The sequence below is a fragment of the Callorhinchus milii genome, unplaced genomic scaffold, assembly GCF_018977255.1.
Source record: "Callorhinchus milii isolate IMCB2004 unplaced genomic scaffold, IMCB_Cmil_1.0 Scaffold1, whole genome shotgun sequence".
Lineage (NCBI taxonomy): Eukaryota > Metazoa > Chordata > Chondrichthyes > Chimaeriformes > Callorhinchidae > Callorhinchus > Callorhinchus milii.
This window is the reverse complement of record NW_024704742.1, coordinates 94321379-94335695: the sequence shown is the minus strand read 5'-3', so window position 1 is coordinate 94335695 and position 14317 is coordinate 94321379. Positions and strand designations below refer to the sequence as shown.

Below are 14317 nucleotides of genomic sequence, written 5' to 3'. Positions count from 1 at the left end.
GAATTATCACCTAAATTCATTGCATTTTGGGGGTCCGGGTAAACAAAAGCAGTGGGAAATATTAAATCTTAAAAAAAAAAGAGAAACACATTGACTCTGAAGAAGACTCTTATCCGTATGTTAATCATTATTAGGAGGAGGGGGAGGGGGTGGGGTGGGGGTGGTCAGGGGGGTCGCAATGCAACCTTTGGGAGTCTGGATGGTATGTCAGTCACTCTCACGGGAGGGGACTGTCAGCTGAGCGCCGGTCACGTGCGGGAGGGCGGGACGGGGGGAGGGACGGGGGAGGGACGGGGGAGGGACGGGGGGGCGGTGGCAAACCAATGGGAAGAGGCGAGAGGCGCTGTTGCCTATAAAGGCAGTGGGTGTGCGGGTCCGCACAGAGCTCAGTCCAGAGCCCGGACAGCGGAGTGAGTGGCACTGACCAATACTGACCCACAGGACAGCGGAGTGAGTGGCACTGACCAATACTGACCCACAGGGCAGCGGAGTGAGTGGCACTGACCAATACTGACCCACAGGGCAGCGGCGCTTTGTTTACTGCGGTATAGAGCTGAGACAGGTGAGGAGAGCCTTCAGTCACCCACTCCCCCCCACACCCCCCGGGAAGGTCCTGTATCTGTGGGCGGCTGTGCCGGGCTCCCCCCCGGGGAGGGGAGGGGGAGGGGGGGAGGGGGGGAATTGCATACCACCGCGACCAGCGGCATCGTGAATGTTGTTTTATTTTGGGGCGGAATTGTAATCCTCGTTTTCCTCACTTCTGTTTTCCTATTGTGTGTATATATATATATATATATATATATATCTCTGTATTAGTAAAGTGGGTTAGAAATGCTTCGGCTTTCTTTGCATTATGCAAAGGATCTGTTTTTCTCCTCTCTCTCTCTCTCTCTCTCTCCCTCTCTCTCTCTCTCTCCCTCTCTCTCTCTCTCTCCCTCTCTTCTCTCTCTCCCTCTCTTCTCTCTCTCCTCTCTCTCCTCTCTGTCCCTCTCTCCCTCCTTCTCCTCTCTCTCTCCCTCTCCTCTCTCTCTCTCCCTCTCTCCTCTCTCCTCTCTCTTCTCTCCCTCTCCTCTCTCTCTCTCTCTCTCTCCCTCTCCTCTCTCTCTCCCTCTCTCCCTCTCTCCTCTCTCTCCCTCTCTTCTCTCTCTCTCTCTCTCCTCTCTCTCCTCTCTGTCCCTCTCTCCCTCCTTCTCCTCTCTCTCTCCCTCTCTCTCCCTCTCTCCTCTCTCTTCTCTCCTCCCTCTCTCTCTCTCTCTCTCCTCTCCTCTCTCTCTCCCTCTCTCTCTCTCTCTCTCTCCCTCTCTCTCTCTCTTCTCTCTCCCTCTCTCTCCTCTCTCTCTCTCTCTCTCCTCTCTCTCTCCTCTCTCTCTCTCTCTCCTCTCTCTCCTCCTCCTCTCTCTCTCTCCTCCTCTCTCTCTCTCTCCTCTCTCTCTCCCTCTCCTCTCTCTCTCCCTCTCTCCTCTCTCTCCCTCTCTCCTCTCCTCTCTCTCTCCCTCTCTCTCTCTCTCTCTCTCTCTCTCTCCTCTCTCTCTCCCTCTCTCCTCTCTCTCCTCCTCTCTCTCTCTCCCTCCCTCTCTCTCTCTCTCTCTCTCCCTCTCCTCTCTCTCTCCTCTCTCTCCTCTCTCTCTCTCTCTCTCCTCTCCTCTCTCTCTCCTCTCTCTCTCTCCTCTCTCTCTCTCTCCTCTCTCTCTCTCTCTCTCCCTCTCCCTCTCTCTCTCTCCCTCTCCTGGTAACTCGGTCGTTAGGAAAACCAGGATGTTGTTGTTGAGGGTGTGGGGACAATTCTCTCGTTTGCGGGAATCGGGGAGTGTGTGTGTGTGTGTGGTGTGTGTGTGTGTGTCCGGGAATGATATGCCATGGCTTGTGGTCAGCCCCGGGGCCGCTTTAGTTGGTGGTGGTGATGGGGAAAAAATGATGTAAACTTAAAACATTCCAATCAATGGGACTCCTACTCCACGTCTGTGGCACTGACTCAGCAAAGCCCGGGACCCGACAGCCTGATCTCTGATCCGACCTCGCGGGGACCCCCCCCAAACCCCCCCACACACACACACCCACACGCACCCCCACACACAGCCCACCCCCCCACACAGCCCCCCCCACACACCACCCCCCCCCCACACCCCCCCACACACACGCCCACACACCCCCCCCCCCCCCCACACCACCCCCCCCCACACCCCCCCACACCCACACCCCCCCCACAACCCCCCCCCACACCCACACCCCCCCACCCACACCCACACCCCCCCCACACCCCCCCCCACCCCCCCACACCCCCACACACACTGCCCACACAGCCCCCCCCCACACACACCCCCCACACACCCCACCCCCCCCCACACACACACACCACACACTCACACACCCCACACCCCCCCACACACACCACACTCACACACTCACACCACCCCACACCCCCCCACACACACTCACACTCACACACACCCCCACACAGCCCCACACACACCCCCCCCACACCCCCACCCCCCCACACACACCACCCCCACACACCCCACACCCCCACACACACCCACACACACACCCCCCACCCCCCCCACACACACTCACACTCACACACACACCCCCCCACCCCCCCACCACACACACACCCCCACACACACACTCACACTCACACAGCAATGCAACTTCATCGATCCTCCGAAACACTTCATTCTTTTCTTCTTCTTCTTCTTCTTCAAAAGATGCGACTGTCTGATTCCGGACCGCCTTTTGAGTTTTGCTGTGGGTTTTGACGTGGGGGGTGGGGGGGAGTGTGGGGGGTGGGGGGGGTGTGGGGGGTGGGGGGGGTGTGGGGGGTGTTGGGGGGTGGGGGGGAGTGTGGGGGGTTGCGAGACTGTCCCATGTTTACAGTCAGTGGTGAGTCAGCTCTGCTCTCGGTGCCCTCCCACTGCTGCTCTCTCCTACAGCTGTTTTGTTTTCCTTACGACTGTTCAGCGGGATGTGGGGGCGCCAGTGGGAAAGAAACCCTTTCGCTCCCCGATTGAAGTTGCTTAAGACGTTTGCTTTGACGCGAGAGCCGCCTTGTCTTCCGCAGGTTCACCACCGCCATGAGGCTGCCCTTCGTGGTGTTGTCTTTGTGCCTGGCTGGAGGCCTGGCGGCACCAAGCTTGGATCCCGGTTTAGATACGCACTGGGAGCAGTGGAAGAGCTGGCACGGCAAGAGTTACGAGCAGGTAACGAACTGGATAAGCCGCTATCGTTTAGAATCGGTCCTCGCCTGAAGGAGATTTTCATGTTCAGCAGCTGTGTGGAACCTGAAGGCTGCCTTCTCTTTTCAGAAGGAAGAAACCTGGCGGAGGATGGTTTGGGAGAAGCATCTCCGCGTAATCGAAATTCACAATTTGGAACATTCCCTCGGGAAGCATTCTTTCAGACTGGGAATGAACCACTTTGGAGACATGGTGAGGATGGATAACTTTTGAGGTCATAACACTTTGAAATTTGTTCCTTCAAAGTGTAGACTTGTCAACAATAGCGATGTACTGTAAACAGCAATGCGATGAATATGGCCTTTTTATCTGTTTGTGAATTTCTGAATAAGAATGGTGTCCCCGGATGATGTGGAGTTTGCTTGACTGACAGCTGCCGTTCTGTATAGTTTGGTACTGACACGCTTTTGTCATGTCTGCCCTGTTTGCCAGACTCTTCCCTAACCAAGCTGTAAACTATCCCCTGCCAGCCTCTGTGAGCCTATCGCCCCATCCTCCCTCGACTTCACTGGCTCCCCATCCCCAGGGGATCGAGTTCAGGATTCTTGCTTTTGTGTTCAAATTCTTCCATGGTCCCACCCTATTCCATATGTGACTCACTTCAGCCACAGTGACTGGCCATTCCCTTGGTTCAGCAACCACTGGCCTAGGTCAAGTCCCCTGCCATGTCTACCTCACCAGTGGCAGATGGGCATTTTGCCATTCTCCGTTGGCCTCTGGAACTCCATCCCAATGTCCCTCTATCTTGCTCTCTCCCTTGCCCAAAGCATCAGGAACCCACTGCAAAGGGACTTTGGCAAATAGATGTGCTTGTTGTGAAGCCAATTCTGCCTCCAGGGTGCTCAGCTATAGGTCAGTGCAAGTCGGCACCCTCCCTCCCTGCAGCTGTTTCCCATGTTTGCCACAAATCCAAATCGTTATTTGATCCTAGACTTTGCAAATGGGCTGGAGGAAACCTTTCTTTCCAGTGCATCTCCAGAACTCAGATCCATGAAGAAGAACTGCACCTTGGTCTTGTAAATCACAAGCTTGACCTGCATTGGGACCTTGCTGGCCTAGAAGAGAGATGAGCAGAATGCCCCATGTCCCTTCTCTGGGTAGGCTTTTTGAAGTCTACCAACATTTTACAAGAAATGTTCCTGTCCCTCATGGTAAATAATGACTTGCACTGGTGGAGATATGGTTTTACTGTTAAAAGGAAAGTAACTGAGATATCCCAATCTGGTTTGAAATTTATATTCTGAGGTGAGAACAATGAAGTTACTAATGTCATGATGCACCTGGCAATCCTGGTGTAAAATAGCTGTTCTTGTGAGTGTCATCAAGATCTCTCCATGACTTGATTGCTATTGGAAAATGTAGACTTTGATGTTTGCGAAAACAGCATCAACTTGCATTATACATTGCTCTTCATGTGGGTAGTATCTACCTAAGTAACAGGGTCCTGGAAATTAATGGATTTGCAAGAATTATTGAAGACTGAGCAAAATCCTTGATTCTGGCATGTATCCTAGGCTTCAGTCATCTTTCTGTTTCCAACCCTACCTTGAGTGTTAAGTCCTTTGGTCCTCCTGATGTGAAAGGTGCAAAATAAATATAAATTGTATTCTTTGCTGCTGTTATTGTGGCATGCTCTAAACCTGAGGGAAATGAAGGATATAATGGTTGACTAATGTAATTTCTATTTGACAACTCAAGTAATGTATTTGTTCATGCTTGTGAATGTCTGTCTAGTGATCTGAAAGTTGAGACTAACAATCTGCAGAGATCAGTGGCATATCTTACTTGGAGGTATGACGAAAAGGCTGGTAAATGGGACTGAATGGATTACTCTTTCAAAGAGCCAGCACACGTGATGGGCCAAATGACTGCCATTTGTGCTGTACATTGTTATAGTTTCTAAAAGTACTGCAAACGTGTAAAACAAAGCTTGTGTTTAACTTGCAGCCAAATGAAGAATTCCGTCAATTGATGAACGGGTACAAGTACAAACAAACACACAAGAAACTTCAAGGCTCTCATTTCCTGGAGCCTAACTTTCTAGAAGTGCCCAAACATGTAGATTGGCGTGATGAGGGATATGTCACTCCAGTTAAAGACCAGGTATGCTTTTGTTTTACGAAGAGTAAATTGGAACTAATTTGCGGTAAGTGCTCAGTGTAATGCTCAACCCTTTTTATTTCCAGGGACAATGTGGTTCATGCTGGGCATTTAGTACTACTGGAGCCCTGGAAGGTCAACACTTCAGGAGAACTGGCCAACTTGTCTCGCTCAGTGAACAGAACCTTGTGGAATGCTCTAAGCCTGAGGGAAATGAAGGATGTAATGGTGGACTAATGGACCAAGCATTCCAGTATGTGAAGGATAACGGTGGCATTGATTCAGAAGATTCATATCCATATGTTGGAACGGTAACTGTTCAATTTAAAACTTATTTTAAACACTCGAGGTATAAAGAGTAAGAACAATGCCAGAATGAACATTCGAGCAATGTTCACTAACAATAATAATTTTAATAATAAAGCCCGAAATGCTTAATAGTCATATTTTTTATGCAGTTTGCTTGTGAACTTGCACGTTTAATGATTAAGCATTATTTTGTCAAATAACTTTCCTAAACAACAACAACAAGATTCCATTTATAAAGCGCCTTTCACGTCAGGAGGACGTCCCAAGGCGCTGCACAGTTGGGTCATGACCCGAGCAGGGGGGAAATGGTCAGGGTGAGGGGAGGGAGCGAGGAGGGGGGAAATGGTCAGGGTGAGGGGAGGGATGGGAGGGAGCGAGAAGGGGGAAGAGAGTCGAGAGGGGAGCTGAAGGCTCGGTCAAAGAGAACTAAGTATTGTTAAGAGTAAATTATTGGCTTGATGACTATCGGTAAGTAAACCTCCCTGGTTGGTGGTGCCTTTTTTTCAGATGGGGAGAGACTGGCTTATGCAATCCATTGTGCAGACTACTACATCAGGTCTAATGTAACCAAGATGTCTGTTGCATGCTTGTTGCTTTATTAAAGTAAATGGTTGCCACAACAGTTGTAGTTTAGCATGTGTGACATTTGTATCCCATCCCTCCTTGTGGAGATGTTTTGGGTGTGGCTTCGATACCATGAGGTAAGCAGTCATTTGTCTCCTTTAGTTGGATATGGAATAGTGGTGAGCTGGTTGGTTGACTGGAGGAGTTGCGTCTGAACTAAACCTGATGTCCAATTGCCTTTCCAGCAGGGATTCAGTAGGGGTTAATTGAGTTGCCCAGGGATAGGGAGATTTTGTTGCTTGGTGTATAAATGTCTGTCTGATGTTAACTTAAAAACATCTAGTCATTTAGGGAGGGATTCAGTTTATTTATTTTGTAGTTCCTGTGACTCAAGTTAGTGTTGTATGAGGAAAGATGAGTCACATTCTATAGGCCATGTAATCTAGAAATAGTTGGTGGTCGTACTCTTGGAATTGGTTCAAATTTGAGGTGGGCTTGAATGTTTTTGGCACTTAGATTGTGTTCCTTACACTTTTGGATACTTTTTTCCAGGATGATACCCCCTGTCATTATAATCCCCAATACAATGCTGCGAATGACACTGGGTTTGTGGATATTCCCAGTGGGAAGGAAAGAGCCCTGATGAAAGCTATTGCTGCTGTTGGACCAGTTTCTGTTGCAATTGATGCTGGCCATACCTCATTTCAATTCTACCAATCAGGTAAGATACATTGAATATTCATTGCCTTGAATCATTATAGACTGTTGCCACGCATTTGTTTTCCTGTGTCATGCTGCGGAAGCAATAGGCAAATATTTTTTCACAAAGCAGTAAGATTCCAGGATTTCTTTTCACTCCCAAGAGGATAACCAAACCGACCATGTGACCTGGTCCAGTACATTTTCATCACTTGTTAGCGGGGAACCAAATTTGCTTGCAGATTGCCAGTTCTTAAGTCCCTAGCAGCACTAAGTCTTAAAAGATGAGCAAGATTGTGTATCTGAAGTGAAGAATGTATTGAATGAAGAAATCTGTGGTTCTGCTCACCACAGGCTGAGGGCTCTAATGTATTCTCTAAAATGGGGTACCAAAACATGATTACTTTATAATAGTCACTTTCCCAACATCTTGTAAAATATCCGTTCCTTGCTTTATTTCTCATTGAGGGGGAGGGAGTTTGGAATTATAAGAAGGGTGTCCAGTCTGCCCAAGTTATGAGCGATAGAATTAAATATTTCAACCATCTTGTGTCAATTTGTTGACTTGTACTTTTACTGCTTAATGCAGGGCAATATTCAAAGCATTTTTTATTGTGAATTAAACCAGGAATCTGCCAGTTACTTCAATTCTCTGAGGTCAAATATTCCTTGTGAATTTCACTGTCCTCGCTATTGATGTTCTGTTTAGCCTTTCTGTGGAAAAGGATTTTGCACCCTTTTGCTGGGAAGTGTGGTGAACTATCTTTACGAAAAGGGAACTTGTGGTTCCTGTCTATCTTGGGCTCTATGTGGTCAAATGCGTGCACACAAGTGAAAGGCGTATTCCGGTTTCCTTTGGTCTCATTTGCAAAGCAATATGAAATCTGGTCTGCTGTAGCAACTTGATGCCATCTTGCCTTCCAGGTATTTATTTTGAAGCAGAATGCAGCTCCACGGACCTGGACCATGGTGTTCTCGTTGTTGGTTATGGTGTTGAAAAGCGAGACACAGATGGAAAGAAATACTGGATTGTTAAGAACAGGTACTTTCAGCTTTGACATATTCTAAGCCTCTCAATTTAAGTTACCAGTATTTGACCAGTTTTCATGTTTTTTACTTTTTGTTTTACAGCTGGAGTGAAAAGTGGGGTCAGAACGGATACATCTTGATGGCCAAAGACAAAGACAATCACTGTGGAATTGCCACTGCAGCAAGCTACCCTCTAGAATAAATGGTGAACTGCCTTAACCACTGAGAACTTAGAGGTGGGCCAAGGCAAAGTGGTCGATGGTTTTCATTAAAAGTGACTGTCGGGAGTGGAGGTCTTCTTAAATGGGCTCAACTGTTTATCGAGAACCTATTCTGTTTGGTGCAAAATGCATGTCAAGCAACACTGGCTAGTCATTGTTAAACCTGAATACTGTGAGGTGGAAAGGTTCATTTGTAAATCTTTTGTGATCCCAAATATTAATATAAAAAGTCATTAGCATTTTGCTAAGGTACTGTAACCATGTCAATAGATCATAGAAACACATTTTGTGTTTTAAATGTTTTGAACTGAATTATCTTCAATGTTAGGAAATATGTTTTCCACTTGCTCAATAAGCCCTGCTTGACCAAATTAACTGTTTAATTGCTGTGCAATGCACAACAGTGTTATTTTATCGGCTTCTGTTTTGTAATGAGTTTGTTCAATAAAGTTTTGCCTCTTAAACATGGGTCTCCATTGTGAGTAATGTGTTGGCTGACACCAGAAAAGGTGGCGTTAAATATACAAACCTGGTTTGCTTTCTGGTGTAGCAGTTAGGTGACCACCATAGTTATGGGATGCTATAATTGGTATCTACTGCTGAATGTGGGAAATTGCAACCTTTCTTAGGTTGCTGGCACTTCCTGCATTCCTGTGAAGCCCATTGCACCAACACACTAATTTATCTCCCAAGTAATTTTTTCTGTGTTGAGTGTCTAGGTTGAATAAGTGGTCTTTCACCAGGGAAATCAATGAAGATGCTACAATTCACCTTGGAATACTCAGGCAACTCGAAAGGGAAATGTGCGGTTTTATCTTAGTCAGTCAAATGTCTGACCTACAGAAACCTGTGCTCATCACCTTGCTAAATAAACCAGACAGAATTTTACATTTGCATGCCGGCTACACATAGAAATTTTCCTGTATGGAATAGAATGTGCATTCTCTCTGAGGAGAAAATGCACCCTTTTTACCTAATTTACCCCATTCTGGAGGATAGTCAGTATGTATTTTTTGTGTATTTTACTAGCTTTCAGTTAATTAAATTGGAGCATTGTAAACTAAATAAACATATGCATTATTGTTGCCTCCCTTTTCTCTGGTCAACAACATGCACTTCATGTCTTTCACTGGAATAAGTATCTGGGATGATGTGGAGCTATAAATATTGAAAAGGGGCAGCAGAATTGAGATGGTGAATTGGCAGATTTTTGTGAAAAAGTTCCAAAGGATACCTTGACTTAGTGAGTTAAATAAATAAGCAAAAGCTCATGATTTTCCCATTGATGCGTGTTAAGTTCATTTCTGTGGGTGTGTAGTGAATAATAATCCTTGCATTTGATGTAGTATCTGATCACATCTTCAAGATGTCTCAAAGCGCTTCAATGAATATACTGTAAAGTGAATTGACTATATTTTGTGGGCAAACACAGCAGCCAATTGTGCACAGTAGTGTCCCACAAACAGTCGTGGACTGAGTGACTATTTTTTAAAAATTTGGAAGAATTATTACCATGTTTGTATTACTGGCATGGATATACAGAATTCATCTGAAGTCCCTTTGAGTTCCCCACCAACATGTACAGAGAGGTGAGGAAGAGTGAGGGTGGTAAGTGTGGCAGCACTGTGATGCTCCTTCAGGTTTTCACATGTCACATCTGGCTGACCAAATCCTAATACCTAATAACATCACTTTGTCCCCCCAAATGACTGAGGAAGTGAGAAAATTGAGGGTAAAACTATAACAAGCTTTTACAATGTATTGAATTTGAAACTTTTCAATGTTTTTGTATGTTGTGCTCTTCATGAATATATTGTGTGAGGGAGGGGAAGCTACTTTTTTTTTGAAACCCTGCCACACAATGTTGAAACAGCACTTTATTGTGCTGTGGGTTCTGTCAAATAAACTAGCAGTTGTGTAGACTACTGCACCAAGGGAGTTGAATGCACAATTAAGCTTCATTTTATTACTGCTTGAAGTTGTATTCTGTAAGATTTAGAACATTTCTTTACACTTGACTGAACAACTGTTACCATTATTACAAAATCCTGCATGGCATGCTTGTTGTTGTTATGGGTGGGTGATCTCTAGACTTTTGCAAAAAGCAAGGTGCACCCTTAGCAGTAGTGAGTGTCAAAGAAGTTCATTGTTAATTGTTCACCATTCATTCTGTTGAGTGTATGCCTTGGATTCCTTGGTTAAAGAGTTTTATTGTTTGACATTCTGTATCTGCAGCCTTAATACCCAGTCTTTACCAACTAGAAGCTGCATTAATGTTTAGTTTTACTGGAATATCATTATAAATACACATGTAGAAATAAACTTGGAGAAATAAGCAATTGATGCATCTCTTAAGGCTTATGTGGTCCAGGCAGTATTCAAACATCACTTTGAACCCTGCTGAACTGATTTTCTATTCTGTTGAACCAATGTAAACAAACCAAAGTACAATCAAATCATAACTACAAAGAATATTATGGTACATATTGCTGCTGTTGAGCTGATTTTTGTGCTCTTTATACTATTTTTTGAGCAACAGGCACTGTATATTCATTTTTGTTTCAATCCTTTATTGCTTTCTGAACATTGCTTTCTGAAACCCAAATTTTACAAGGCTAACATAGTGGGGTCGGCCCTGTGAGAATTCAGGCCCCAGTTTGGTGTTTCTTTACAATGGCAATGAATTCCTGAACATCATCGTGGGATCCCATGATGAGGGGAACTCGCTGGTGGATTGATTCTGGCTGTACATCGAGGATAGACTGGGTTCCTGTGGTAGACAGTCCGCCAGCCTGCTCAATGATGAAGGCCATTGGGTTGCACTCGTACAGAAGACGAAGCTATGTTTAAAAGAAAATATATATATATATATACACACAACACAAATTTAAGGCAATATCTGGGTTTTGTTCGATCGACCTGCAGACTGATTCATATCACTTGAGAACTAGCAGCGAGATTGTTTCTAAGACCTTCCTGGTCCATTTGCCACTCACGTACATCATTTCTGATAACTATCTGACAGTGGTAGCAACTGTAGTTTTTTGCAAAGTAACAACAAGCTTTACACTTTTTATTACACCAGAAGTAGTTGTTATCTGTTTAACCTCACTTGACTGTCATTGTGGTCCATGGAAGAACATTGGGGATTTCAGGCTTTTTTTTCAATGATTCCTGTCAGCCAACTGACAGAAGCTGCACTAACCAGGCGACAATGGGAGACTAATAGATGATACAGTAATCACAAGCTGGATTTGTTGCATTTGTTCCAATTTCCAGTTCACAAATATCAGATGTTGTTTGATGTGCTAGATTTGCAAGTCAGAGAGTCCCAGTGAATGTGCCATTTCTGTTTGTTTAGTTTGTAATAACTGCTAGCGTTCAACTCTGAGTAAACCACACAGTCTCATGAGTGTCTGCCAGTTAATAGGTGAGGAAAACATACCTTTCCCTTTGGATTTTTCTTGTTGGCAGGATACATGAAGATTCCTCCATACATCAATGTACGATGAATATCTGCCACCATAGAGCCAACGTATCTTGAACCATATGGAGCGGAGCCATCCTGAATACAGAAATAGGTATAATATGGAAACACTGGGTTTGACATAAGCTGCTAATTCCATATTAGTGAATGCCTGTCCTCTAAATACTCCTTTCCGTTCCAATCTCTCCCTCGTCTCTCGAAGGCAGTGACCTCTAGAGGGCAATAATCATACTTGCGTTTAATATAGCGCCTTATCAAGTCGTTGAGACGTCTCAAAGCGTTTCACAGAATATACTGTAAAGTGAATTGATTGTATCTTTTGTGGGTGGGTGAAATGCAGCAGCCAATCGCTCATAAACAGTCATGTCCAAATTATTTTGTGGGATTATATAATAAAGGCATAGCTCATTGTTCCCAGCAACTCTCCAGTGTCTTAACCAGGTGATCAGCAGCCTATGTTAGTCCAGGCTGAACATCCCAGCAGGTTATTCAGCTGTAGGTCTTTCACAGCTAAGCCTGCTTCTGTCCTCATTTGGGCTTCAGTCATGTACATTTCCCATTGCCGAAGAGCAGCACATTTGCATTTTCCCTTCTACAGCAAAGATCAGTCCTGTAGCTGGAGTCCTGTAGCTCAGTGGTTAGAGCACTCGTTTTGCAAGTGAGAGACCTGAGTTCAATTCCAGGCAGGGTGAAACCTTGGGCAAGTTTCCTTACTCCACACGACTAATAATAATCCCTCTAAAACCAAAAACAATAATAAAAATTGGTCATTTTCAATCTATGACTGTTTGTGGGACATTGCTGTGCGCAATTGGCTGCCGAGTTCGCCCACAAATATACAGTCAATTCATTTTACAGTGTGTTCTGTGAAGCACTTTGGGACGTCCTCCCGACGTGAAAAATGCTATATCAAATGCAAGGATTATTATTATTATCAGCTAACGTGTGGCACAAATCCTGGTTTTAACCTGAGGATTCCCTAGAACACTTTGTGTTGCTCATTACTTATAAATAATTTCCCAGAATATGACCCACCTACACTTTCAACCTTAGAAAGTCACAATCAACTCCAAATACACATGTCTGTCTGGTAAAGTACGGGATATGTGGCAGGCTGCTGGTTATTAATACTGTTCGGTAAGTGACCCAAACCACATGAATGCTGTAGTTATTCAGGTGTCAAGTTTTTTGTAAGTTAGTGACTCCAGGAAATTACTGCTGAATGTCACATTTTTTATTCCTTAATAATTTCCCTCCTGTCTCCTGAAGGCAATGACACCTGATTGGAGATGGGAGAGAAATTATTAAGGAATGAAAAATGTGACATTCAGCTGTAATTTCTTGGAGTCACTAACTTACAAAAATTCAACAACTTGAATTTATATAGTGTCCTTCACACAAAGTAGCATCTCGGAGCGCTTAGAACAGATTCACAGATGTCAGTTATTTCCCCTGTACCTTGTCCAAATTGCTTATTAACTAATTATATGTTAACGTAGCCAGTTGAAGGATATGACATCCAAACTTGATCCTATCCTGACCTGACATCACAAACATACCTACACTTTTTAACAGGGTTTACCAGATAGTGATGAGAAGAAGGAACCTTGATAGGCTTTCCTCTCTTTTGCACGTGCTGCACCATCCCTGGTACCTACTGCAAGTACAATGTAATGTCCATCTAATTGTTTCACCATAAAACAAATCAACAACAAATTGCATTTGTATAAATGCAAAATTATGGACTGAAGTTGCATTATGCTTAGACTTGTACAACAACTTATACAATAACATACTTATACAACAACAAAATTACATTTGTAAAGCGCCTTTCATGTCAGGAGCACATCCCAAGGAATTGAACAGTCGGGGATCAGGACCCGAGCATGGGGGGCAGGATTGGGGTGAGGGAGGGCAGAGAGGTAGGAAGGCACTGAAGGCACAGTCGAAAAGGAGGGTCTTGAATCGTGCCTTGAAGGAGGTAAGGGAGGGAGCAAGGCAAAGGGATTGTGGGATGGAGTTCCAGAGGGTGGCATTCTGTATCAAAGTTTATCTGTTAAAAACACTGTAGCTACAGCAGAATGGTAACCACATTATTGTGCTTATTGGCTTGGAAAATAACAAATGCTGTTAGCACACAACCGAAATGTGACCTGTTTATAATGTCGTGGAACATCTGTGTTAGCACATAAATCTTTAAACTGCTTATCAGCCTTGTTTGCCTACACTACATGTGACAGTAATTACTTTAAGGTGCTATGAGATATTTTGACAATGATAAGCAAGTTGTTTCTTTACTAGTGTGAATAGCAGTTCACTTCTATAATTATAACATTGGATAATAAAAACATTCATTGTATTTTCACATCAGGAAGATGTATCAAAGCATATTACAGGTTTTACTCTGAAGTTTAATGATTGTGTATTTTGTTAGCGAATGTGGCAGCTAATTTGTGCACAGCAATGTCCCACAAACAGCCATGAAGTTACTTTTACACTTCCATTGCTGCTTCGGATTTGTTCTCCATAAACCCCTCAAGTTCCTCAAAGGGAATGTAGTTAATCTTGAAGAAGACTGTAAGCAGCTTCAGGAAATTGTTTTCTGAAATGATTCACTCTAGGTTGCTCATTATTATTTCTGTAAAAATTAACTTGTATTTTACTCAATCTAAGCT

General features: G+C 44.5%; 2 protein-coding genes across 2 annotated transcripts in view; one reads left to right on the top strand and one right to left on the bottom strand.

Moving 5' to 3' along the window:
• The first annotated feature begins 381 nt into the window (after positions 1–381).
• Positions 382–8616, top strand: ctsla (cathepsin La). The gene is given in 8 exon segments (NM_001292876.1): positions 382–562; positions 3059–3197; positions 3303–3425; positions 5181–5336; positions 5420–5644; positions 6759–6927; positions 7830–7947; positions 8037–8616. Coding segments are annotated over 7 exon segments (1017 nt in total). The 5' UTR covers positions 382–562; positions 3059–3071; the 3' UTR covers positions 8137–8616.
• A 1729-nt stretch (positions 8617–10345) lies between these two features.
• LOC103188177 (fructose-1,6-bisphosphatase isozyme 2) overlaps positions 10346–14317 on the bottom strand; it is a 28945-nt gene continuing 24973 nt past the window's right edge. Inside the window, exons 6-7 of the mRNA XM_007908061.2 lie at positions 11601–11720; positions 10346–10995 (exon numbers count right to left, since the gene is read on the bottom strand). Coding sequence (XP_007906252.1) covers positions 10801–10995; positions 11601–11720 — 315 coding nt within the window. The 3' untranslated portion in view covers positions 10346–10800. The remainder of the gene's footprint in view (positions 10996–11600; positions 11721–14317) is intronic.